Source organism: Neovison vison, chromosome 13 (assembly GCF_020171115.1).
Source record: "Neovison vison isolate M4711 chromosome 13, ASM_NN_V1, whole genome shotgun sequence".
Taxonomy (NCBI): Eukaryota; Metazoa; Chordata; class Mammalia; order Carnivora; family Mustelidae; genus Neogale; species Neogale vison.
Window position 1 is genome coordinate 86,965,984 of NC_058103.1, and position 26,009 is coordinate 86,991,992.

The following is a 26,009-nucleotide window of genomic DNA, read 5'->3' on the forward strand; positions in this document are numbered from 1 at the left end:
GGGGTTGGAGACGTCGGAGATTGGAGGGCGCAGTCTCCCCGCCACCCCCGCTCCGAGCGAGCGTGTGCGGGAGGAACAATTGTGTGCGAGTGCGTGATTCGCTACACTTCGAGTGGCAGTTCTCAGCCAGAATAAGCGCCCCTCACCCCGCGCGCAGCGCAGGTACCCCCACACCCCCGCCAATTACTCGCGGTTCGGCTTTTGCCGCCCAGCCCATTTTGCCACCCAGCTCCATTATGGTCAGTTCTGCCCTAATGGGGTCCCATTTCCTTCCTCCTGGATCTCTGGGAGGCAGTCCTCTGCCTTCCTCGACGGGCGCGAGGTCCTAAGTTTGTAAGGCTCCGAGGGCACCGACTCGGATAGGGGCCGAGAGCGGGGAGACGAGAAGAGACGACTGTGACTTTGGGATTGGCCTGGCCTGGTGCATGTGGCCCCCCAGCTAGCAGCCGCCGCCCGCGCCCCGCAACCGCCGCGGCAGCCCCAGGGGAGCGCGGAGGAGGAGCCGCTCCCCGACTTCGTGGCCCACGGAAGGGTGGGGGTCAGGGGCGGTCTCTCCCGCCGGGTGCGCTCCTGCCCTGACGGCTCAGCCCGCTTCCAGGGCAGCCATTGCCATGGAGACCCCCGAGGCTATAAAGCCAGATAAGCAGGCAGGCGGCGACTTCCGCGCCGCTGAGCCCCCCAAGTAAGGAGCAAGCGCCCCGGTGTGGCCCGGCCCCCGCGAGCTGGGAGGAGGCGGAGGAGCGGCGCCAGCAGCTTGAGGAGCGGCGCGCCCCGCCAGGGCTGGATGCAGGCGCGCACGGCGGGCGCCACCGTCTCATCGGGGGAGCGGGGGCTGTCCCGGGTGAGGGTGAGTGGCGCGGCTCCAAGCCACAAGGGGCGGAGGGGCACCGGGCAAGCGGAAAACAGCGGGACAGACAGAAGGGGGCCGAGCGTTGGCTCTCGTAGTCTCGTGGCGGGCCAGGCGCGGAGCCCAGAGTAGCAAGCAACCTACACCTCCAGGCGGGAAGCCCTGGGAAGGAGCTGCGAGACACCAGGCGTGCGGCCCAGGAGCGGCGGGGAAAAGGGATCCGCTGGGGCACAAGAGTGGAAACGTCGGGACCCTCGGCTGCAGCCGCCCACGCGCTGAGGGAGCCACACCAGAGCACCAGTGGGGCCCAGAGCCCAGCGGGGCGCGGGAACAGGGGCGCCCCCGTGCGGAACTGCCGGCCGCCAAGGAGCGGCGGCCGGGGCCATGCTCAAGCCCAAGGACCTGTGCCCCCGAGCGGGTACGCGCACCTTCCTGGAGGCCATGCAAGCGGGCAAAGTGCACCTGGCCCGCTTTGTACTGGATGCGCTGGACCGCAGCATCATTGACTGCCGCGCGGAGCAGGGCCGCACGCCGCTCATGGTGGCGGTGGGGCTGCCGGACCCCGCGCTGCGTTCGCGCTTCGTGCGGCTACTGCTGGAGCAGGGTGCGGCCGTGAACCTGCGGGACGAGCGCGGCCGCACAGCGCTCAGCCTGGCGTGCGAGCGCGGCCACCTGGACGCGGTGCAGCTGTTGGTGCAGTTCAGCGGCGACCCCGAAGCGACCGACTCGGCGGGCAATAGCCCAGTGATGTGGGCGGCGGCGTGCGGCCACGGGGCGGTGCTCGAGTTCCTGGTGCGCTCTTTCCGCCGCCTAGGCCTGCGCCTCGACCGCACCAACCGAGCGGGTCTCACGGCGCTCCAGCTGGCAGCCGCTCGCGGCCACGGGACCTGCGTGCAAGCCCTCACCGGGCCCTGGGGCCGCGCAGCTGCCGCCGCCGCGGCCCGGGGCTCCAACTCCGACAGCCCCCCCGGCCGTCCGGCTCCCGCGCCCAGCCCGGAGCGCCGACGACCCAGCCCCCGCCGCTTACCTCGGCCTCTCCTGGCGCGCTTTGCGCGAGCTGCCGGCGGCCACGGTCATGGCGGCGAGGCTGGGTCAGGGGGCAAGGGCTCCGGCCGGCACCGCGCACAGGGCAGCGAGAGGCCCGAGCTGGGCCGGAGCATGAGCCTGGCGCTGGGTGCTGTAACCGAGGAGGAAGCGGCTCGGCTGCGGGCGGGAGCACTGATGGCCCGACCACACTCGCCCCAGTCTTCAGGGACCGGGCGGTGGCGTTCGCAGGAGGTGCTGGAGGGAGCGCCTCCGACCTTAGTGCAAGCCCCCATTGGCCTGAGCCCCCACCCGGAGGGCGGCCCCGGCTCTGGCCGTTTGGGTTTGCGCCGACGTTCCACAGCTCCAGACATCCCCAGCCTGGTCGGGGAGGCCTCAGGGCCCGAGAGCGGCGCGGAGTTAGAGGCCAACGCTCTGCCCCACTCGGTGCCTGGGCCTCAGCCTTGGCAGGGGGACACGGAGGCCGTGGTGCTGCACACTCAGCGGTAAACAGCGTTGAGGTTGAGCCCTGCTCACCCTCCTCTTATGTCTCTCCTCTGCTGGGATTTCTTTTTTCCAAGTCCCTCACTTTCCTAGCAGTTTCCCTGGCCTGTGATCCCATAATCTGTCCCCACTGCCCAGACAAGACCCCTAATACTCTCTCTGAAAAGAAGCCCTATTTTATTTATTTATTTATTTATTTGTGCTTGTCGGTATTCCCTGCCTTAGTCTCTCACCTTCCCTACAGCATACCTTTCCTGTCCTAGAGGGGAGGAATAGAAGATGGATTCTGGAGACTAGACAGCCTTTCAGCCAGGAAGATGGACCCCCTACCCTGAGCCCTAAGGCTCGGTTCTGAGCCTTGCCAACTCCTGCTGGGTCACCTCCTCCTTACCCCTTTCCCACACTGGCAGACAGGCAGCAGAAGAGCTTGACTTGTAGAACAAAGACCTAGTCTCCCCCCTTTGCCTAGTGATGTGCCCCGTAATGCCGCAGGCTGCTGAAGTCTCCCTTCCTAGGTGTTGGAGACAGAAAGCAAGGAGACCAGCCTTTGAGCCCTTCTGGACAGGAGGGCTGATTATGAAGGAATCTGGAGGTTAAGGTTTTCTGGGGGAAAAGCTCCTGCCTCCAGAAGATGAGATCATATTTAGGGGTGGGAGAGGCCCTGGTATTGAAGGCTAATTGTCCCCTGAAATAGCTTCTGGGTAATTTCAGCTCCCACCAGCAGACCCAGTTTTCAACTTCATGATGTGGGGTCATTGGACTACAGCAACGCCTGTGGAGCCCAGCTTCCAGCACCTGAGCTCAGCTTCAGCTGGGCAGCATTTGAGTTTTACCTTTGAGGTCTCACCCCTCAGGGTCCAGCCTTATTTCCTCTCACTCTTAGAGCCTGAAATGGAAAGGACTTGGCCCTTCCCCGCTCCCACCACTTCCCAGCTCCCCTGGCAGTGCACGTGGGTTCCCCCCTAGGGTGGAATGGTTGGGAAGGCTTGGTTTAATTGTATTTCTTCCAATCCTCAAAGAACTCGTGTTTTGAGTCTTTGTATATGAAGCTGAAAGCAGTGGGTCTGATCCGAGGCTTAAGAACCTGACAATATCTCTTTAAATAGAAGCTCTGCGAGGGGGATAATTGACTGAAGTGTTTGCCACGTTAACCGGCGGCGCGCGGGAGTCGGGAAGCCCACAGGAGCCGCAGGTCCGGGTTTAAATTACATCAAACTCCTGAGAGAGCTGGAAGAGGGCTGTTAAAGGGCTCCTGCTTCTCGCTGGGCCGTTAATGGAGGGCAGGGCGGATGATGGATGCTGGAGGTCGAGACCAAGGACCCCTGCCTCTGCCGAGGAGGCGCGTGGGACGCTGGCCCGGCCCAGCTTCATTACTGGGCAGATTAGTGAGTCAGAGGCAACCGTGGAGAGGTGGTTAAATGCCCTTTCCCGGCAGGTTCCTTCCTCTTCCCTTCCCTCCCTGCCTTCCCCTTTGTGCAGGCCTGAGAGGCTGGCGGGGGTGGGGAGAGTTTTAGCGGGTCTGGAGAACGCGTGCCCCAAGATCTTGCGGAAGCGCTAGCACAGGTATCTGTGCGTCCAGCCCGCAGGATCGTTGGCGCTTGGGGGCTCTCTTTGTGAACCCTGAAGGTTGAACGTGCAGCGCCTCACCCGTCTGAAGTGGGGTCCTTTCAAGACGTCGATGTATACGCCTTTGCAGAACGGAAGGTTTCTCACGTGAACTCTAAGGAAACTGTCCGGAGCGAGAGTGATCTGTGCTGAGAAACTGGTCCCGGAGGTGAGCGGGCCTGGTGTAGGTGTCAGACTCCTCCCTAATCTTTCCACTTCCCTAAGGTCTGCAAGGCAGCGCCCTCTCCCCGCGCCCTGCGCTGGACGTGATCTCTGGTGCCCCCTGGTGGCAGCGCTCTGCTTTCCTCGCGGCGCCTGGGCTAGGAGTTTGGACTTCTGGTTTTACTAGGGATCGTCGCAATGTACTTCTCCCTCTGTGTGCATTGACCCATGGAACCCTCTTCCTCTAGTAGTATGTTAAATCCGGATACTTGAAGTCATTTCCCAGCAGTGAAGTGAGGGGCAGTAAACACAAAAACTCGGATTTGGAATAGCAGGAGCCCAGACCTGTCTTCACTAAGGACCCCAAGATCTTCCAAGTTAAGGCTCCCAAGTTCAGAGAGCTTCTGCTCTGTTCTGAACAATAGGAGTCTCCAACCCCTTGTTTATAATTTCTGAAGCTTGGGACCTGCACTGTTTTCTTCTGGTGAGATTTGCTTTTATTTTGGGGTGTTTTGCCCTCCCCCTACTCGTTTCTTCCCACACACCTGCCTCTCCTCAGTACCACTGTCTGGGTGGTGGAACAATACAGATGCACTTGAAAAGCCAGAAGGAGAGGATCTGGGGTGGGACGGGGGATAATTGGACATCCCAAGTACAAACTCGGTTTTTTTGTTTGTTTTTTTCCTGATCCTGGCTTGCTCACTTATTCCCTGTCTGTGTTTAATTTTCACAGAGTTTTTTTTTTTTTTTTTTAAGATTTTATTTATCTATTTGACAGACAGAGACCACAAGTAGGCAGAGAGGCAGGCAGAGACAGAGAGACGGGAAAGCAGGCTCCCCGCTGAGCAGACAGCCCAATGCGGGGCTCCATCCCAGGACTCTGGGACCATGACCCAAGCCCAAGGCAGATGCTTTAACCCACTGAGCCACACAGGTGCCACCCTCATGTGCCACCCTCATGGAGTTTTTTAATGGTGTAGGGATATAAGTATTTGGCTTCTTCAGAACACAATAAGGTCTTGGTTGAACATTAGGTAGGAGGTGCTGTCATCTTTCAAATGTCGCTGACCTGTGACTCTGGTTCATTGTCATCCTGGAGCCCTCCTTCCTTATTGAATAAACAACCATGAGGGCTCCTCTCCACTGAATTGCCAAGGGCTTGGTGGTTGAAAGGAATGTTCTTAAAAAAAAAAAAAAACACAGCAGATCTTTCCTGTCTGCACTGAATTGTGTTTGACTGACTTGCTGTTCTTGCAGATTCTTACTGGGCCCAGCTCTGTGCAGAAGTTCCCTGTGTCCCTGCATTTTGCTCTCCTGCTCTTCCTACTCATTGTCAGCCCCAGAGCTTTGACGCTGGGCTGGGGTCCTTTCGAGCTCACTCCACTTTAGAAGAGACTTTTCTAAACCGTTTTCTTTTCCCAACTCTTGTTGCTTTCATCATTGTGCAGAATTGCCCAGGCCACTGGATCTCGGTACCCTAACATCAAGCTCAGAACTAGTCTGTGTGGGAGGCTAAGTGACGTACACATATGCTTTTGGAATGACACTGTGGTGGAAGGACAATTAGAACTCAGAAGAATAGTTAATAAATCTAGTATTATTCAGTTGCAAGAACTGGCCTCTTTTTGCCTTGCCAATGGTTCCTGATTGGGCGCTCCCTTTGGGGTGGCAGAAGGGTGTGCTTGCTTCCTTACAAGCTTCCATCTTCCATCAGCCTCCATCCCTGCCTGTCCCACTAGGCACTGCGGCTGCATCCTGGAGGCAGGACTGAGTTGGTGGACTAGGACCCTCCGACCAGGGCAGCTGTCTGGATGGGACTGCTGTGGAGAGCAGGAAAAGGTTGGCGTGACTCCTAGATGCTGCCTGAGAGGTTTCCCGGAACCCTGGGCTGGGGTGGGAGGAGCGCAGTGGAGGCGGCTGGGGGACGCAGGATGAGCTCTCAGGAAGGCAGTGCTGGAACCAGAGTCAGAGCTAGAAGTTGAAAGAGAATTCCAGTCACCTCCCCTACCTGCAGGACTAGCACCAAGGTCTCTTGATTTTCAGCCACCAAACTGCTCTTTGATAACCCCTCAGTTCTGAGAACCAAAACAGAGACTGCTTTCTCTCTGGAAGCAGCTCCAGGCCACTTCCTAGGGAAAGCCTGGGGAGAGCAGCCTCTGGCTTGCCTTAGAGTGAGAAGCGAAAGGAAGAAGGGAGGCACTGAGGCAGAAAGTGGTTATAGCCCTGGTGGCTATAACCGGAGCCCCTCTGGTACCAGCAAGCACAGCCCATGGCCCTGGGCCTTCCTGGCTGGGTTCTGGTCCCTTGGAAGGAGAGCTCTCTTTCTCAGCTCTTTCAGCCCCGAGGGCCTTTCACTTCCTGTTTCCCTCCTTATCTGCCTTCACGGGCCCACAGGCCACCAGGGAGTTGGGTTTTCTGTGGACTTGGAGTGGCTGCTGGGGAGCTTACATGGTGGGGAAGGGGGCAACCAGACCCCCACTGCAGGTGTCCAGCTTGAAGACAGCCCCTCCATTCTCAGAGACAACAGCCCAGAGGTTTTTGAACACTCAGTTTAATTTAAAACAGGCACAAGTGCAAACAATTCACAAAAGTTTCTAGGGAAGATGCTTTTGTTTTTAAAACTCTGACCTTAAAAAAGTCCTTGCAATTTTTTTTTTTCCGGCCCCAAAGCAGGCCATTGGGGAGCAGAGGAATCTAAAAATATTATCTAGATAGGGTCCTGACACCTGAAGTTCTTCCCTGGATTCCCTGACTCACAATATCCCTGAAGGTGGGGAGGGAAGTGGGAGGAGGGAAGGAGCAAGGGCATATGGTTTGCACAAAGGGGGTACCCATTTTCCTGACAGGATGGGGCCCCAGGAGGTGGTTCACCTCCCCCCAGACCAAGATTTTTGAAAAGAACAGGTCCTTGATGACCTGGTTATTGAGAGGAAGCTCATAGCCGAAACAAAGTGTGTTCCCTCACCATTCCTGTCTCGGCTCTTAGACTCCAGTGTAGAGGAGAAACTTGGAAATTTGCCAAGCCCCTAGGATGTATTAGACTCCACGCAGACCTCTCTGCTGGTCAGGTAGAAGCAAAGGACTTGGGAGGTGGGAAGCCAGGCCAGGAAAGCAGGTCCCTTTGGAGTAGAACTTAGTGGCAGAAAGATTGGAAAAACTTTACGGAAGCTGGCTGTGGGTGACCTGAAGGGAGCCAAGCTGTCAGAGTGACCATCTGTCACTTACACACACACACACACACACACACACACACGTGCACGTGATGTTCTCTCTATACTGTAACATGAGACCACGTTTACCACCAACTCCATTCTTTCTCTTTTACCCAGAGCAACGCTCTACCTCCTTCCCTGGCCTGTGAGCAGGCTGGTCACACTTTGGGGCAGGCTGTGCAGGGAGAGTGGATGTCAGGGCAGGTGAGTTGGGAAGCAGGTGCAGGTTGGACTGTACCTTCAGGAAGTCAGACACGAGGGAGGAAGACAGCTTCAGGCAGTAGAAACCTTCCCCGTGGCCCTCTCAAGACCCCAGGGTTTAGAGTTGGAGCGGAGAACAGCAGCTATCCTGGGGAAGACCAGCAGTCTGCCCTCTTGGGTAGCCTGGGATGCTTGTGTACAACTATCTTTAAAAAACTGCAGCAGCCTTTTCGGCTGGGTTGGCCATAGTGGCCAGGAGTGCTGGTCTCCAAGTTTCTTAGAAATATCCCTGTGCAAATGACAAAGGGTCATCCTGTAGAAGGGGTCTCCGTCATCCCAAAGGCAACTGGGGACTCTCTTGGGAGAGAGAGAGACCGAGGGGCAGGTCCGGCCTGGCCCAGTGGGCGGAAGGGCAGGAGGGTGTGGGTGGGGTTTCACATTCAATCTTTGGAGAGAATACTGAGAGAATGAGGCAGGCGGGCCCTGCCGGTGGGCTGACAACCCAGTGTCCCCTGCCTGGGGGTATTGGTGGCAGGTGCGCTCTGCAGGTGGGCTCAGCAGGTGGAGGTCTGCTTGCGGTAGAGCTGGATCAGGGGGACCAGGCACTCAGGCAGCCCCGTCTGCAGCAGGAAAGGGTGGTCCAGGAGCTCCTGAGCCGTGGCTCTCTCCTGGGGGTCCCGCACCAGCATCCGTTCCAGGAAGTCTCGAAGCACTGGGGAGACCTGTGGAGAGAGGGCAGCACTGAGAGCAAGCTGCCGTATGCAGTCACTTTGGGGTGACTCGTCTGCCCATCCCCACCATCACTGGAAGGTCTTAAATTCTCTTGTTTCTTACTTCCTGGCCGCTCCCAGGCTCAGCAGTTTTCAGATCATCAATTAGGTAAAGAAAGCCAGAAAGATGGCTCCTTCACCTCTGGGGGGTACTGCTGAGCAGAGGAAGGAAAATGCCCTGCTCCTGGGGAGCCTGGCTGCAAATACACAGCCCATTCCCCACCCTGCTGCTGGAGGCTCTCAACCTTCAGGCTCTGTGGCTTTGTGGAAGGGGCATGGCATTGGTATTAGTAATCCAGTCCTGGGTCTATCCCTGATCTTTGACAAGTTGTGATTTTCTCTAGACGTCAGTTCTCTTTATCTGTCTAATGGGCTAATGATAAAATGTGCTTGCCCTGTCTTTAGTGAAGATCAAAAAAGAGGCTAGGGATGAAGTGTCTTGAAAAATAGAAAGAGCAAAGTGAGACCTGACAAGGAAGATTTCTTTAATGCTCTAAGCCTTGGAGTCTAAGTCAAGGGCTTATCTTGGTTCATTTTGAGCTAGTATCTCGGGATGAGGCTAAGTCTTGGGCTGTTGCCCAAGGCTACGTCCTCTGGGCAATTAGCCAACTGGAAATCTCCTGTATGTGTTGGTCCTGGGGCTGGCAGTGCAGGCTCCAAGGACCAGTGGTCTGGGAAGGTGTTTCCTGACTGTCCTCCCATCCAGCTGTGCCGGGGCCACAGGAGTATTTTATCATTTAGGGACATTTCTCACTCTGGCCACCAGATGGCAGTGCCATTTTGCCGCCCTGTACTGACCTGGCCACCAGCAGGGGGGGTCCACAGGTAAGGCCTGTGGGGTTTGGGTGGATTTGGCAGAAAAGGGTTAAATGCACATGTTCACTGGTTTTAAGGGAAAACCTGTGGCTCAGATGTGGCCGGATGTGCACTGGTGGAGGAGGACAAACTGATCTGCTGAACGAGACTAGGAACACTGTGCCATGGGATGGCTCCCCTGACAGAGGCAGTGGAGGGGCTCCTGCTCAGTTAGCTTCTCTAGAATTCCTCCCCAGGATATCAGGGATTCCTGGCAGCCTTGCTATCCCTTCTCTCAGGCTCCTGTCAATTGCCTGCAGGTGGAAACTTGTTCGAGAGGCCACAGGAGTTTGCCACAGGTTTTGTGTGGAGAAGGCAGAGCCTTTTCTGGGAGCCTCTGGCTTCCGTGGAAGGGAGAGGGTGGGCCTAGGAACCCAGGCTCTGGTCCCCTCAGCCTCAAGAAGAATGGGGTCAGCAGGGTCCATTCTGAGCACTGACTGACCTTGTGAGAGTTTTTCAGCCTGGGTGGGGGGCTGTCCCGGAGCCTCTTCATGGCCTGCACTGGGGAGTCACTGAAGTACGGTGGCTCGCCGTCCACCATTTCAATCACCATAATGCCCAGGGACCAGATGTCTACCTGTAGGAAGAGAATGTCCCGGATGGTGCCGGCCAGAGTAGGGCCCCTGGGTAGCAGTGTGTTGCACAGGGACGGGAGCAGCTGGCCTCCTTCCTGGCCACCTGCCCTGTGACTGGTTACTTCCTGCACGAGTGCCCGCTGACTGGAGGGACAGAGCTGTCAGCCATTCTTGGAGACTGGCCATCAGACACGAGGAAGCCTGGTCATACCCCACCTTGCCTATGAGCTGCAGGAGGGAACAGTTTGTGGCAGCAAAGTCACAAGTGAGGGCAGACCCATTCATGAGCTGGTAGGGGGCATTGGGAAGTGGGGTAGGGTATGGACTAAGTGGGAATCCAAAAACCAGGGCTATTTGGGGGAGGGATGTCTCTGCAGGGGCCACAGGAGCTGTTTGTTCCCAACTGGAACTTCTGGGAGGATGGGGGCATGGAGGGACTGCTTACCTCAGTCGCATACAGAGACCTGGAGATCACCTCAGGAGCCATCCAGTAGGGGGTTCCTACCAGGGACTTCCTCTTCGGCACATCTTTGCTGATCTGAGCACAGAAGCCGAAGTCCGAGAGTTTCACCTGTATTTGAGATGGGGCAGGGCGCGGAGGACAGGGAGTGGTGAACTAGGAGCAGGAGCTGAGTAAGCTCCAAGCTCAGACACAGAGGGCGGGGCACGGGCACGCCAGGTTGGGGAGGGCCCTACCCTGCCATCGAGGGTCAGAAGGATGGAGTCACTTTTGATGTCCCGGTGGATCACACCCTGGGCATGCAGGTAAGCCAGAGCCTGCAGCACGGCCTCACACACAGTGGCGATCTGCTCCTCGTTCAGCCTGGACAGGGAAGGCCAGGCCACAGACAGAAGAAGACATGAGCTTTGGCAGAGCTGCAGGGCTGGGCAGATCGGGTGCCCCTGGGCCCAGGCCCCATAGCTCCCGGGCAATACACGCGCAATACACGCGGGGGTCCAGTCAGGCCAGAGCCTTGGTGGAAATGGGTCTGGACCGAGGCTGGAGACCCCCACCCCACTCCCCTGAACCCTCCTGGGTCTGTAAACCCGAACGGACAGAGGGGTGCTCACAGTGATGTGACAGGCACCCTGAATTTTCCTGGCCTGAGGCTGCTCAATTCCCCTGCTGGGACAATGATGGAAGCAGCCAGTGCTCAGAGCCCAGCCCCTGCCCCAGCTGCTCACCTGACTTGGGAGACGATGTCCGTGAGGGCCCCGCCCTGCAGGAACTCCATAAGCACCCACAGCTCCTCACCCACCAGGTAGCTCTTGTACATCTCCACCACGTTGAGGTGCTGGTAGTCTCGCATGATCACCACCTGGGGAGCAGAATGGGGAGGGAGGGTACCTGAGTGTTGGGCCCGGTGCCCATGGCCCCGCTCCCAGACAGTCATCCTCAGCGCCGGACCCTGTCCCGCCATCTCCTCCCACCTCATTAAAGAGCAGCTCCCTGCGCTGCTGCTTCCTGAGGTCCATCATCTTGACAGCCACCTGGCGGCCCGAGTGCTTCTCCCGGGCCAGGCAGACAATGCCCGTGGAGCCCTCGCCGATCTTCACGTAGCTGTCCAGCAGCATCCGGGGGTCACCCTGGTCCACCACCATCCTGAGTGCAGCCTTGAACTGCTCGTGTGTCACAACACCTGTGTCCTCACCAGCCAGGGCGCCCTTGGCCACTGCAGGGTCCTGGGGCAGGTACAGGTTGCTGGTGCTGATCTGGGCTTGCCTGGTGCGTGGGGAGCCCGCGGGGGAAGACCGGCCTGGGGTGGGGCCGGCGGCAGCGGGGGCTGTGCGGAGGGACTTCTGGGGGCTGCTGGTGTCCGAGGTGGTCAGAGGGCTGAAGGTCCCCATGGGTGGGTCCGAGGGCAAGGACTGGGCCTTGGCCACCAGGCTCGGTGGGGGTTCTTTCTGCAGTGGTGGTGGTGGTCGGAAGGAGGAGTTAGGCTGCAGGGAAGGAAAGAGGAACAGAGAAGGGTTTGGCTGTGGGAGCATTTGGAGTGACCTTCCCAGAAGCAGGGGTGACCTCTGGACAGGGGCGTGTCTGGCAGGGCATTGGACCGAATAAGGGAGGTGCCATGGGCAAGGATTTTCAAAGGGAGCCGAAGCCGAAGTTCATGCTCAGGAGCTCAGCCCCCAGCACTCCCAGGTGAGCAGTCCAAACAGTGGCTCTTTATATCTGCTCTGCCTCTCCTGGGAAGCCGAAGAAAGCAGAGTCTCTGGGGTGTCCTCTGCTGGGTATTTCTTCCTGGGTAATTGACAGCCAGACCCCAGGGAGGCCACCAAGAGGCCGTCTTCCCTCTGTACTGCTGGGCTGTGTGGGGAATCTGGGTCAGAAGCATTCTGCATTCCTGGGGCGCTCCCACCCAGGGGCCCATGTGGGCGGAAGAGGCCCTGGGCAGTGGCGGGGTGGCGGGGGGGGGGTCAGTGGGCAGCACTGCAGCTGAGACTGCTCCCCAGCCCAGGGCAGGAAAGCCACAGCAAGGGGTCTGCTAGCCCTACTCGTGCCTGACAGCAGGAGCCTGCGTGTCGTCTGTCCTGAGAGTATGTCCCCAACAGAGGACCAGAGAGCTGTGTTACCCTCTGGGGGGTTCATAGTTATGTCTCCCGGGGTTGGGAACTGGTGCCAGAGAGATCTGGAATTAGGAGGCCAGGGGTAGGGAGATTTCCTAGAGGCCCCCCAGAGCAGCCTCTGTCCCAAACATGACTCCTGGCTGATGACTGTCCCGCCCCCAAGGAAGGGAAGGGGGCACGCCCCCCCCAATCCTTATGGCCTCCGGCAGGGAGGGAGGGAACGAGTGGCAGACTGGGCCTCAGTGAGCCCAAGGCCCAGCCCTGAAGCCTCTGAGGCTCCTCACCTTTCAGGGCCCAAGCCCTCCAGCCAGCCTGGCAGGAAAGGGTTCCCTCCTTGGGTTCTCTCCAAGGAGCTGGCAAGGTGCAACGTGATTCTTCCCAGGGATTATATGATTTCAGAAGGGGCACCTGGAAAGGGCCCTAAGTAACCTAACAAGGGACACTTGAGGGGCTGCAGAGAACTTTCCAGAACATCTCAGAACCCATCATATGGCAGTGGTCTAGTTGCCCACTGGGTCCTGGTCCAGATCCCCAGAACTGCAGCAACATCCAAGAAATCTCTGTAAGTGCTTAGCTTGGGCCGAGGGACCCCAAGTCTGGGCCTTGGATCCCACCAGGCTTAGTAGAGCCTTGTCAACCTCTTCTGACCTTCTCCCCAGGCTTCAGGGTGCCCCCCCTTACCCAGTGCCTGATCTTGCCTAGAGGGGAGCATGTACACAAGTGCCCTTGCCAGCAGCGAGCGAGCTGTGGCAGTCTGCCACCCCCGCCCCACCTGCACACTCCAAAATGTGCACCAGCCTCTGGCAGGCTATGTCTGGCTCGGGCTCGGGCTCAGCCTTCACAGCCAAGGAGCCAGGAGAGCCTCCCAGCACTGCTGCACAACTCCATCCTGCCTGGTGAGCACCTCTGGGGGGTAAAGAGACCCTCCCATGTTTTTGCCAGCACCCGACCCTCACCCACGTTTCCCCACTCCGTGTAGTGGAGCAGTGGGACCTCTGGACTTGGGGTCATGACCTAGACTCCAGTACGGCTCCTGCTCTGACCAGCTGTGACTCTCAGGCAACTCACCTTCTCTGAGCCCACCTTGTCTGTCAGGGCACGGTGATCTGGGGAGCTGGAGAGAATGCAGAATCCTGCTCCAGTAAGTCCTTAGAGCAGTGACTCTGCATTTTAACAAGGCCCCAGGGCTCTGATGCCAGAGGATTGTGGACCACCACAGGAGCAGCTTTGGACAAATGGGCTCTGTGATTCCTCGGCCTCATGGAGGCTGTGGGAGGGCTGGGACTGGGGGTGCGGGGAGCATGGTCACGTCTGAGGCTGGGAGGCCATGTCCTGGGAGCAGAGGTTTCACAGGACAGCACCCTACACAGCTCACTTGGTCACACAGTCACCGAGGCAGCCCCCAAGGCCCAGTAAAAAGGTTGCCTGCTGGCCTGCAAGGTGCGGCTCACAGAAAACATGGTCTCTGAGCATCTGGGTTGGACTGGATAGAATGTGGGATCCCAGAAGCATCTAGAGCTTCTCTTGAGGTTGCTTTCATCACCCTTGATCTGTCTCTACCTGGATGTCGAAGGCAGGCTCTAAAATAATTCCCTTTACCTGCTGGCCTCTTGGCCCCCTAAACAGGCCAGCTCTGTTCTCTGGTTGAGTTGGCTTGGGCCAAGGAGGGGCCAAGGAGGGGATTTGCTCCCCCTCCGCTGTCAAGGCCCCTATGGAGACACTGTTGCAGGCACCTGCTGAACTCAGAGGCCAAGGATGCAGCAGGTGGGTGGCTGGCTGGCTGGAAGCGGCAAAGAGCAGGGATCCAGCCGAGGGCCCATCCCCAATGTGGCCTGGGACATGGGATTCAGGATAGTTGGGCTGGGCTCCGGTCTTCACTTCCCCAAGCTCTGGACCCAAGCATCCCTTTGTTACCCTCTACAAGAAGGGAGCCTTGACTTAATGTCACCACAAGAGAAGTCCAGAGGAAACCTCTTAAGCCATACCAAGAAAGGGAAAGGGGGACAAAAGATGGAGTTAGTTGTTACCAGCTCTGGAGTTCATTTTGTGACTGAGACATCTTCTTGGGTGGGAAGCCAGCAGAAGGGGCGTGCATGCGGTTACAATGATGCCGTCTTTCCTGCCTAGACCATGGCAACAGGGACAGGCTCTCCAGCCATGGGCTTGGGGGGCTATAATCTAAGTGCCTTGGAGGCAAAGGCCATGTCCTTAATATTTTAAAAATAATAAAGCCACTAATTGAGGGTGTCCCACTTCGACAAGGCCCTTAAATGCATTATCTCATTTAATTCTCATAACCTCTGGGTTGTTTTATCTTTGCAAGGGTGCTATTATTACCTGTATCTGCCGATAAGGAAATGGGCTCAGAGAGGTTAAGTAACTTGCCCAGAGGCACTAAATGGTAAGAGCAAGGTTGACTTCAGTCCTGGTTAGCCTGACCCTTCAACCTTCAGTTGTGGTCCTAATGGATGTCCTTGACGTTAACAGAGTACAGGGTACACAGCGGGTGTTTAACCAAGATGTGCTGATTTTGTTGGGGTCTTTTGACTTAGCCTTTTTGCCTAAGAGGAACCACTTCTAAATCTCCCCAGTTCCTGTCTTAATGCTTTGGTCTCCCTGCCCCCAGTCAGGCCTTGAGGTCTTTTGCTTTTAGTCAAAGTGAGTAACTGTGGCCACGCTTCCTGGGGCCGAGTACAAAAGCACTAAAGCCACACACCCTTCTGTAGCCTCTCCTGGCCCGAGGTGGCAATTGGTGGCTTGACCTCCAGGGCACCAGTGTCCAACCAGGTGCTGAGGGTCCTGAAGCAAGCCCTGGGGTGTACAGAGGGGCAGAAGGCTGGCTGCTGGTTTGGTCTGGTGATTCCTGGGGCTGTGGGGGTAGGGTAGGAAGCTGGACGCAGTGGTTCTCAACTGGGGATGATTTTATTCCCTACCAAGGGACATCTGGCAATGTCTGGGGGGGATTTCTGGGTGTCCCAGCTGGGAAGTGCTATCTGCTACTAGTGGGTAGAAGCCAGAGATGCTATTTCATATCCCACAATGCACAGGAAAGCCCCTAGGACAAAGGATTATTTGACCCAAATGTCACTGGGGGCAAGGGGTGAGAAGCGCTGGCCCAGATCAGTGGAGAGGAAGTCTCTCTCCTGGCTTTTAGAGGCCTGGCTTGAAAGTATTTCTCTAGAAATGTATGCCCCAGGTGCCGGGAAGGAAGCCATCGCCCTGGGTTGGGGATGGTGGTGTCTCCAAGCCCTAGATGACGATCCCCTGTTTCCACTGTACACCCTGCTGCAGTGGCCTACGGTAGATCCTTGGTAAAATGCAGGATGGACAGGCCTAGTGAGGCTGGCTGGACAGCCTGTTCCCTGCTGTGGGGTACTGGCAGGAGCTCAGAAACATGCGGGTCACACCCAGCCCAGTGTTGACACCCCCTTTTTCCAGATCCCCAAAGCCCCGCCACAGGATTCCCAAGAGGCCAGCGAGTGATCAAGTTCCAGTTCTCACCTCCTGGGTACTTGTTCGGCCCTCCACCCCCTACTCCACAGGGGAGCCCAGCCCGCGTCCTTCATCCCAGTGATGGCACAAAGCCCAGAACCTTCCCTGGGTGCCTTGGGCTGGCAGTGACTTAGAAAGGTTGAGGGTCCAGGCCACTCCCCAAACTCTCCACCCAAGTCCTGGCTGGAGCACACTCAGATATCACCACCGCTGGGGAGTCGCCAGGCTTGTTCTGAAAGCCCTTGGGGGACAGGAGCTCTGTCATTCGTGTCACTGTCACCTGTTGTTTCTTCAGTCTGACTTCCCAACCTCGTGCTGCAGCATAAGGTCATTTCTGCCTGCCCCTCATGAAGGAGGTGCAGATGCCAAGATCAGAAAGCCTTGGGGAGCAAGAGCCCGGAGGGCCCTCTCAGTGCTGCCTTCCCTGACTCTCTCTCCACCCCTGGGACTTCCCCAACCCTCTCTGAGCCCACCTTCTCATCAGCCAAATGGGAAAGGATGGTGCTGTCACCACAGACAGGACATCACAGGGCGTGGAAGAAACAAGTGCAGTCTCCTCTGCCCGCCAAGAAATGTCCCTTCACTGTTTCCTATTTCACAAGAAAAATCTGTGCATTCCAGGCTGTGGCACGTGCCAAAAGTTGGCTTTCCTGCTGCTCCCGGGCCTAGGCAAACTCAGCCCCCCAGCTTTTCACAGAGCACATGAACCCCAAAACAAATCATTACGGAAACAGTAAATGAAACAACCTCTCCAGAAAAGGGGAGGGGGATGCCTGGGTGGCTCAGCCGGTTAAGCGTCGGACTCTTAGTTTTCCATTCAGGTCCTCATCTCAGCATTGTGGGACTGAGCCCCACATCAGGCTCTGAGCTCGGCAAGGAGTCTGCTCAAATTTCTCTCTCCCTCCACCCCTCCCTGCATTTGTACTCTCTCTCTCAAATAAATAAATAAGTAAATCTTAAAAAAAAAAAAAAAAAGGTGGGGGCAGGGGAGGAAGGGAAGAATCCTCTTCACCAGAGAAGGGCTTCACATGAATATCTGTGACTCCTGAGGGAGAAGCAGTTCAGGGAACCTCTGGTCACCCTCAGGAGGGCACTGGGGCAAGCAAGGGGTGGAGACAGAAAGAAGCTCTGAGGAGACTCTGCCCCCAACCAGTGTTGGAGCAGCCGTCTCTGCCATGGCCTGGCTGGGGGTGTTTGGGCTTATCATTAAAGGTGATTGCCTCCCACTGCGATCCACCCAGACACACAGTAGGGGGCAGGAATGAAAGTCCCTCGGAGGCCCCCCAGAAAGTGAGCGGGCCTGCAACCTCACTTGGACTCACCAGGGCTAAACGTCTGGAAGACCAGAGCTCTCAGCTGGTTCAGGATAAACTCCTCAGCTGAGGCTCTTGATCATTCTGTTCTCTTTCGCTCTCCCTAGCCTGACCCTGTAAATGGGGAAGGCCAGGCTCCCGGGCCTGCTGAGGGCGGCCCACCCCCACATACCTTGTTCTGGGAGGGAGGGCCCGGCTTGCTGCTGCTCGCAGTGGCCATGGCCGTGGCAGGAGTAGACAGGAACATGCTTCTGAACAGCCTGCGCTTCAGGCTGCTCTCCTGGGTCTTAGGGCTGGGGCTGCCCTCCCCGCCTGGCCTGCCTGTGGCCGAGCCCACCAGGCAGGACTGTGGCCGGGCCTCCTCGGAACCATGCCTGGCAGCCTTGGTCCTGCGCCTGCTGGTGGCTGCGGGGGGCGAAGTGCCAGGGGGCGAGCTCTGTAGGCAGGCCCCCAGCTGCAGACAGCGCTGCGTGGCGCCCTGGAACTCTGCAGGGCCTAACGACTGGGCCTTGGTGGCCAGCCCATTGGGGAGGACCCTCGGGCTCTGTGGCTCTGGCCACGGCATCGGCCTGCGGCCTGCTGGTGTGTCCCCGTTGCAGCTGAGGTAGAGGCCATGGGGGTCAGTGCGCTCAGACTCGGGGCTCTGCAGGTACATGTCTGGGTCCGTGGCCCAGTGCTCGTCCCCCAGCAGCCCCAGGGACTGTGCCCGCCGCCGGCTGGTGGGGCTGCGGCCACGAAGGGTGTTGGAGCTGATGACCGACAGCTTCTGGATGTCGTTGAGCAGCCCTGAGATGTAGCCGTCTGTGGGCACCGAGCTGCCCCGAACCACAGTCTGTGGGGGAGGGAGAAGAGCATGAGCCAGCAGCCTGTTCATGGTAGGAAGCCTCCATGGGGTGGGGTGGGGGGGCTTCTTGGGGAAGGACCCCTAAGGACCTCCCTTCCTGTGCCATCCATCTGTTCCATAACTTTTCAGCTACTCATCAGGACCATGGCAGGTCAGACCCTTGAGGGGGTGGCGGGGCGAGGGGTGGGGCAGGAGAGGGGACAGACCCTTGTGGGGCGGTGGGGTGGGGGGGCCGGGAGGGAGTCAGAGAGCCAAGGAGAAAGCCTATTGTCATGGGGCTCGCAGTCCAACAGCACAGACAGGGGGTAAACCCCTGAAATGGAGTGGGCAGCTGAGCTTGGGGAGCTGAGGGGGTGGGGTGGGGGAGTCCCTCCTGCCTCGGGGGGCCTGCTGTCATTCTCTAGCTCTATCTGCGGCTTTATGGGAGATATACGAAGCTCCCAGAGGAGGCAGCAACCAGGGCAGGGCTCTCCTCGGCATACACTGACAAGCTCCTGACTCCAACTCCTCTTGCCCTTCTTGACCCACACACCCAAATCCCCCTGGTCTGGGAGTCCCAGCCCCAGCTGCGGGTCCAAATATTGCACAGGACACACTTAATGCTAAAAGATTATGTGGTGTTACCTGAAATTCAAATTTTGCGGGGCATCCTGTAATTTGACTTGCTAAATCTGGCAACACTCTCAGCCTACAGAGAGGGGCGCCCCAGGCTCCTTCTCCCTGGAAATGGAGTCCTTGCCCCAGGTGAAGCTCATGGGGGGCTGGGGATATGAAAACAGCCCATTGATTGATAGCTGGTGATGAGGTGGTCTCTCCAGGGCCTCTGTGGTCTGGCTAGGCATGGGCTTCTGCAGAGTGGAAAAGGCTAACCTCAGCAGCCCCGACCTCCCGCCCCTGCCCACCTTACCTTCATGGGCTGGAGCTGCACCCGCGTAATGCGAGAAGGGTCCACCACAGGCTTGGGCCGTCGCAGGGTGTCCAGGATGTTCTGCCATTGTGGCGGGAGGCCCACAAACTTGCCTTCTTTGGGGTCGAAGGAGGTGTGGACGCGGTGCTGGAAGTTCTGTGGGGCTGAGATCTCAGGGCGTTTCTTCTTTTTCTTTCGGAACATGGTGCCTGCATGGGGAGGATCGGGCTGAGCTCTAGAAGGGTTTCATGGCTGCCTGGCCCCGGGAGGCATAGGTGGCTGCAGTGGGTGCTGGGGTCCCCCTACCCCCACCCCACTCAGGGCTCCCTCCCGCCAGCCCAGGGCTTCCCCTCACCTCTGGTCCCTACTGCTTCACGGATATGGCTAGCTCCCAGCGAAGCAGTCCCAGAAACAACAAAAGTGCCAGAAATAAGCCAACACAGACTATAAACAAGGAAAAGAGGTGTCTGTCTTCCTGTCTGTGCCAAGTCTCCTGCCGAGCAGGCAGACTCTGGGGGTGTGTTTTTATAAGCTCCAAAGCCCATTACAAATATCATTCTACTGTCGAATAATTTAAAAAGGGGAAAGAGGGAAGCAAGCAGGCAAATTTCTTTTATGAAGCAAGTACGACTTTGATTCTTAAACCAGGTAAGAATAGGGCAAGAAAAAGAAAATTTGAACCAATCCCACGTATGAACAAAAGTGAAGGTCCGAAACAAAATGAATAAACTGAATCCAACAGCATGTTACAGGGTTTTTTTTGTTGTTGTTGTTTAACTCAGATTAGTCCTGTGATGGTCCAATGACAGAAAACCTATTTATGTGATAAACAACATTCATAAAAAGCCAACATGTTATCCAGCCTGGGGCCACGTATCATAGGACCAGGAGCCCCCAAAAGGGCCCTCTTGGTCACCAAGTGCTTGGCCCTGATTCCAGCTGGGTCCTGAGTCAAGGGCACATCTGGTGTGGGTGAGGACAGCTGTCAAGGGGTAAGTCTCCCCAGGGAAGAAAGCGCCTCTCCACTTTGGGCCCTTTTCCCTGGACTCTCAGATCTCCGGGCAAAATATCACTTGCAGCCAAACCTCTGTCCCTTGCTGATCTGGGCTTTGCCTAAGGCTCTCTGAGCAATGTCGACAGGGACGTGGGCATGCAGATGTGAGACGGAGAGACCACAAACCCAGCGTGAAGTGAGGACTCCGGCTTACCTTCCAGGAGTCCCGGGCCAAGACCACATGTGGATGGAAGACTCACTTGAATGCTTCTGTCTCCGAAGGAGCTCAAAGGAGCTCAGTGGGGTTTTTTGTTTTTAATTTTTTTTTTCCTTATCGTGGAAAATACACTCAGTGGGCTCTACTGTCCCTTGGAAAGGTCACTTCTAGGTTTTAAGAAGCAGACATGTTTGTTTCTTGAATTGCATGATTGCCTCATTTATCTGTCCCACAGCTTTGCCATGAGGAATTCAGCACCCGTGAGTCAAAGTGAATCCACATCCTGCGTCTTGGAGTGTCAGCCACCTTGGTGGCCTTGACATTGGGCATCTACCAAATGCTCCCTGTAGGCAAACCCACGTGTGCAGGAGCCCCACGGAGGGAACCCTTAGGAATGAAATACAGCTGCTGAGCTGCAGGTGATTGAGGGGAGTCTTCCACTAATTTGGTGAGGCTCTGAGCAAGCTCCTTAAATGATCTGTGTCTCAGGGCTCTTCACTTATAAAATGGGGTGAGTAAAGGCTGCCTCACAAGGCTTCAGGAGGCTTCAGTGGGCAGACCCCCAGTGAATGGGGCTCATTCTCTTTTTGTTGCCTCTCTGCGCACCTCAGGGCCCTGCAGTTACTGGACGGGAACAGATCCAAATCCAAGAGAGATGCCCAATGCCTTTCCTCACAGATTCGCTGGTCAAAGGACCATGCCTCATTTGGGGGACCCGGGAGCCTCACTGCCTCTTCATTGTGTAGACGCTTTGTGGTTTGGCCTCCTCCCTCTCAGCCTTTGGCTCCCAGAGTCCTCATTCTGCAGTCCTGTGCGGATGGCCTCACAGATAGACCCTCTGACCTAAATTAGCTTCACTGATGGCTTCACTGCCACCTCCCCATCCCCCCACGCCTCTCTGTGAACTCAAACTCTTTTGCAGGTGTGGGGACATACCCGCAAGCTAAAGAAGAGTGGTCTAATACTTTTAGCCCCAAACATCCTTCTTCCCAAATCTCCCAGCCCTACCTGAGTGCCCAGCTTTTTCTGCAGGAATGCATGGAGATAGTATCATTAGCAAATGGTAAATGGCTCTGGGATCCCCCTCCTGAGAACAAGTTTTTCCCAGAGGCAGTAGGACACTGCAGAGTCATAGGACCCAAGGTTGTGGTAGTGAGGGTGCGGAGCTGCTGGAAACAATGACCTGAGCTCAGGTTTTGGAGGAGGGGGGAATAGAGCAAGAAATCAGGGCCAGTTACTTTGCTAACAGAAATCCCCACCTCAAGAGAGGCTGCTAAGACACATCCAGAATGTGGCTAATACTAATACTGCCTGGGACAACACGACTGTGTACCCAGAAAATCGAAAAAGATCTATATACATACTGCTGGAATTAGATAAGTGAATTTAGATGGTCCCTGATTCAAGGTCAATATAAAGAAAAAAATCAGTTTTATTTCTTCATAACAACAGCAAACAAATAGAAAAAATATATATACATATATATTTTTTAAAGATTCTATGGTACAATGGGGAATAGATTCTTAGTCTCAGTTTCCTGTTCCTGGCATACAACTCCTAACATCCTTACAATCCCAGATGGAAAGAATGTTCCAACTTTTGGCCCTGTCCCACCTCTGGGGAAGGAGTGGGGCTGATGATTGGGTTAATTGTCAATGGCCAATGATTTAATCAATTGTGCCTCTGTAATGAAGCCTCCATAGAATAACCCCTCAATGACAGATTCTAGGAGCTTCTGGGTTGGTGCACACATCAAGGCGGTGGGAGGGTGAGGCAGCTGGGCAGGGTGTGGAAGCAGATCTGTGCCTCCTACCCCATCCCTTCCCATATGCATCTCTCCCGTTGGGTTGTGCTTGGCTTGTATCTTTTATGATGAGTGAGTTCTGTGAGCCATTCTAGCAAATTATAGAACCTGAGGAGGGGCTCGTGGGAACCCTCAACTCGTACCCAGCTGGTCAGAAGTACGGGAGTCCTGAGACTTACAACTGATATCTGAGGCGGAGGGTGGCTTGTGAGACTGAGACCTTGGGATCTGTGCTGACTCCAAGTACTGCCAGAATTGAATGGAATTGTTGAATAGCCAGTTGGTGTCCAAAAGTCGAAGAAATGGCCGCAAGAGAGAAAAAACCCTTCTCATTTGCTGTCAAAAGTGTTACTAGGGAGACAACCCCTCAGACACCATTTACCATTTTACATTAAAAATGTCAAATCCTAGGAATAAACCTATTCAAAGATGTACCAGGTCCCTACATTGAGAAGCAGAAAACATTATTAAAGAAACTAAAGAACATTCATAGATTGGAAGACTCAATGATATAAAGATATCAATTATTTCCAAATTAACCTACAGATTTGTTTCAGTCTCAATCAAAATCCCAGCATAGTTCTTTTGGTAGAAATTGACAAACGGGGAGCCTGGGTGGCTCAGTCGGCTAAGCATCTGCCTTTGGCTCAGGTCATGATCCCAGGGTTCTGGGACTGAGCCCCACATTGGGCTGCCTGCTTAGCGGGGAGCCTGCTTCTCCCTCTCCCTCTGTCTTTCTCCCTGCTTGTGTTTTTTCTCTTGCTCCCTCGCTCTCTCTCAAATAAAGAAAATCTTTAAAAAAAACTCTAAAAAAAAGAAGAAATTAACAAGCTGACTCTGCTCCAAAATGTACAGAGAAACATAAAGAATCAGGAATAGTAGACACCATCTTGAAGAACAAGGTTGAAGGATTACACTACTAAGTATCAAGATTTATGGTAACAGTACAATAATTGATATAGTGTGGAACTGGCACAAAGACTGACAAATCGCCCAATGGTACAGAAGAGAGAATCTAGAAATAGATCCAGCCATAGAAGGTTACTTGATTTATGACAAAGGTGACACTGCAATATGGTAGGGAATAGATGATCTTTTCAAAAAATGTAGCTGAAACAATTAGATATCCATATGGAAAAAAAAAAAAGAATCCTGAAAAATGAATTCATGTCATACCCCCAAATTAATCAGATCTAAATGTGAACGGTAAAATAATAAGCTGGAGGCAGTGATGGGGGGATGGGAGAGGAGGAAACCTAGTCTGGCCATCGCCTGCCTCAGGTCCAGTGTGGATGACTATGTGGGGGCCTAAGTTTGGTGGGCCATCCTGTAACCCCTCACATGCTGGGGCCAAAACCTCCACACCCACGGGTCCCAGGGATAAATTAAACTACCAAGGTTTTCTTTGTCCAAAATAAAATTCTTGATGGCAAATGTTAGGAGGAGGGGACTCTTCCTAGGATCTTTCTACCTTCCATTCTTCCTTTCTCCCTCCTTCCCTCCCTCCCTTCCTTCCACATTTTATTTATTTGTTTTGGGGGCAAGGGGCGGGAGAGGAGCAGAGGGAGAGGGACAAGCAGACTCTTTGCTAAGCGCTGAGCCCAATATGGGGCTCCATCTCAGGACCCTGAGATCATGACCTGAGCTGAAAGAGTTGGACGCTTAACCTTGACTGAGATACCCGGGCGCTCCTCTAGAATTTCTTTCTAAAGAAAACAGAACAGGGCGCCTGGGTGGCTCAGTGGGTTAAGCCGCTGCCTTCGGCTCAGGTCATGATCTCAGGGTCCTGGGATCGAGTCCCGCATCGGGCTCTCTGCTCAGCAGGGAGCCTGCTTCCCTCTCTCTCTCTCTGCCTGCCTCTCCGTCTACTTGTGATTTCTCTCTGTCAAATAAATAAATAAAATCTTAAAAAAAAAAAAAAAAAAAAAGAAAACAGAACATTTTAGAATAAAGAGTGATTGTGAGGTCTGGGTTTCTAGGGGACACACTCACCCACTCAGGGATCCAACGCTGCCAAGTCATTGAGTGTGAAACCCCTGAGACGCAGACATCCTACATCTCACCATCAACAGGCCCCGTGTACTTGGAGCACAGCACCCCCCCCAAGACAGAGGCATGGATTTTCTATTTCTAGGGCTCCATTTTCCAGCCCAGTTTCCCACCTACTGACCCAAGGCCGAGGGCCCAGGGGCTGAGGGAGGGTGGTTGTTGCTTCCGCCATGGGGCCGTAGTACTAAACCAGCCTGCGCCAGCCGTTCAAGTTGCAGTCCAGTATCTCCACCTCCTTGCATGCACATTCAATTCACCTAGTAGAGGAGCTTTCCTCAAAGAAGACACCCTGAGGAGGGAGGGAGGAGGAGGGAGGGAGGAAGGAAGATGATCCCGTAGAGAGCCAGCCCTGCCTTTTCTTCTGCCTAACCTGATAGAAATCACCTGGACCCGACACTCCAACACTCTGCAGACACTCCGCAGTAGAAACGGCCAGAAACAAGGCACTAGCTCAGGCTCAGGGTGCCCTCTGCTGCCCCAGACCCTCCTGCAGGATTCCTCATCCCAACGAAGGGGAGAGAGGTGCCCATGCTGGGAATCATCCTTGTGATTGGGGAATGCTTTGAACTTCCCTCTTCTGAATGACTACAGATGTCACCTGCTGGCTGGCCGGTTGGCCAGCTGGCCCCAAACTGGACCAGAGTGGGGATGCCCAGCACTCGGAGGGGAAGGAGCCCTGCCTAGACCAGTTTGGGAAGGAATCTCCCCAGGCACAGTTCCTACTGAGGCTGCTTCCTCCAGCCAGAGACTGGCAGATGGGGAGCCCGGCAGTTCCTGGCAGACACTTTCTGGAGGAAATCCTGCCACACCCAGCTCCCGAGGGTGGAACTGGGGAGAGAGTTCGGAAAGCCACAAGCTGGGCGTCCCTGAAGGGCACAGCTGTCATGTCAGAGAAGCAGGAGCCGCAGAGGAAATGTGCTTGGCTCTTTTCAAGGATCAATTCATTTCATTTTCTCGCCAACCCCGGAGGGTAGGAATTCCCATTATTACCCATGATTCTAGATGAGGCTCAGAGAGCCTAAATAACTTGCCCAAGGGGACAGAGTCTGGAAAGGACTGAGTTGGAGATCTGAACCTATATTTGGTTCCAAAGCCCCTGCTCTGTCCACCATGCTCGTTCTGAGGAAGTTGGGCTGTTGTTCCTCTCTTTCCTGGGGGTCTCCATGAACATCCGTGGGGCTGAGCTGCCTGCATAGAATCAGATAAGGGGGAGGGCAGCAGGACCAGCTCCTTCAATCAAGATTGCTAGGCCTTTTCCCTGGCTCCTCTGTGAGTCAGAGACCAGAGGAGATTGGAGCTGTCCTGACTTGTCGGCTGACCCTTACTTTGTTTGGCATCAGGTTTTGGTTTTACCCTGCAAGGGGTGGGTAGAATGTTCCAGAGAGCTCATGTGGATGGCTGTGACATGAGGGCCTGGCATATATGAGAAAGGCTGCAGAAGCAGGAGGGGTGTATTGTCTCCAGCACAGATCCACGGCCCCTAGGCGGGGGGGTGGGGGGGGTCCTCAGCTGAAAGCCAGGCAACCTGCAGGCTTGGCTCAAGGAGTGCAGGGCAGGGCTTTGTGGTTGATGCCACTGTTCCATGACTCCAAGAGGTCTGGGTGCTGTGGTGAGGCTGGTCTAGAGACCACATTGGGAATAAGCAAAAGAGCTTACTGTGGGTTGGCCACCCTCTCAAACTGCTCCTCTGGGGGAAGAGACAGCCACTGGCCCAGGCCTGGCATGCCAAAGCCATCAAGCTGTTTCCCCAGCAGTGCTGGTGGCCCACTGAGTCACCTACCTTACCTTCCACGCCCAGCTTGGAGTGGGGTTTGGCTATTGCCCCATATCAAATCCCTTTCAAAGGAAGACTTGTAGCCCACTGAAGGGATCCACAAGAAGGGGCTGCAGGCAGGGGAGTGGCTTCCAGAATGTGAGTCTAGAGGAGTTTGCAGTTTATCTGGGGGTGGCGGGGGGGGGCAGGATTTAGTTGGTTGTGTCAGTCCTGAGATCTTGGTAAATTCTGAGGAATGAGGTCGGTGGGATTCCCCTCCATACTGGGTGACTGGGAAGGAGGCATCATGGGCT

At 55.7% G+C, this 26,009-nt stretch overlaps 2 protein-coding genes across 4 annotated transcripts in view; one reads left to right on the plus strand and one right to left on the minus strand.

Annotated features, from left to right (window-relative positions):
• The first annotated feature begins 1,231 nt into the window (after nt 1–1,231).
• Nucleotides 1,232–3,872, plus strand: ANKRD63 (ankyrin repeat domain 63). The gene has a single exon (XM_044230331.1). The coding sequence runs from the start codon at nt 1,232–1,234 to the stop codon at nt 2,378–2,380; it is 1,149 nt and encodes a 382-aa protein (XP_044086266.1). The 3' UTR covers nt 2,381–3,872.
• Nucleotides 3,873–6,674: 2,802 nt separating this feature from the next.
• The window catches only part of PAK6 (p21 (RAC1) activated kinase 6), a 36,530-nt gene continuing 17,195 nt past the window's right edge, over nt 6,675–26,009 (minus strand). For all 3 annotated transcript variants that reach the window (XM_044230197.1, XM_044230196.1, XM_044230198.1), the window contains 8 exons: nt 18,879–19,087; nt 17,300–17,959; nt 11,186–11,695; nt 10,940–11,073; nt 10,451–10,577; nt 10,200–10,325; nt 9,622–9,756; nt 6,675–8,276 (listed from right to left, as the gene is read on the minus strand). In XM_044230197.1, coding sequence (XP_044086132.1) covers nt 8,109–8,276; nt 9,622–9,756; nt 10,200–10,325; nt 10,451–10,577; nt 10,940–11,073; nt 11,186–11,695; nt 17,300–17,959; nt 18,879–19,082 — 2,064 coding nt within the window. In that variant the 5' untranslated portion in view covers nt 19,083–19,087 and the 3' untranslated portion in view covers nt 6,675–8,108. The remainder of the gene's footprint in view (nt 8,277–9,621; nt 9,757–10,199; nt 10,326–10,450; nt 10,578–10,939; nt 11,074–11,185; nt 11,696–17,299; nt 17,960–18,878; nt 19,088–26,009) is intronic.

What these genes read in the sequence shown, in the direction of transcription:
- ANKRD63 (XM_044230331.1), top strand. Translation starts at nt 1,232, where the DNA reads ATGCTCAAGCCCAAGGACCTGTGCCCCCGAGCGGGTACGCGCACCTTC.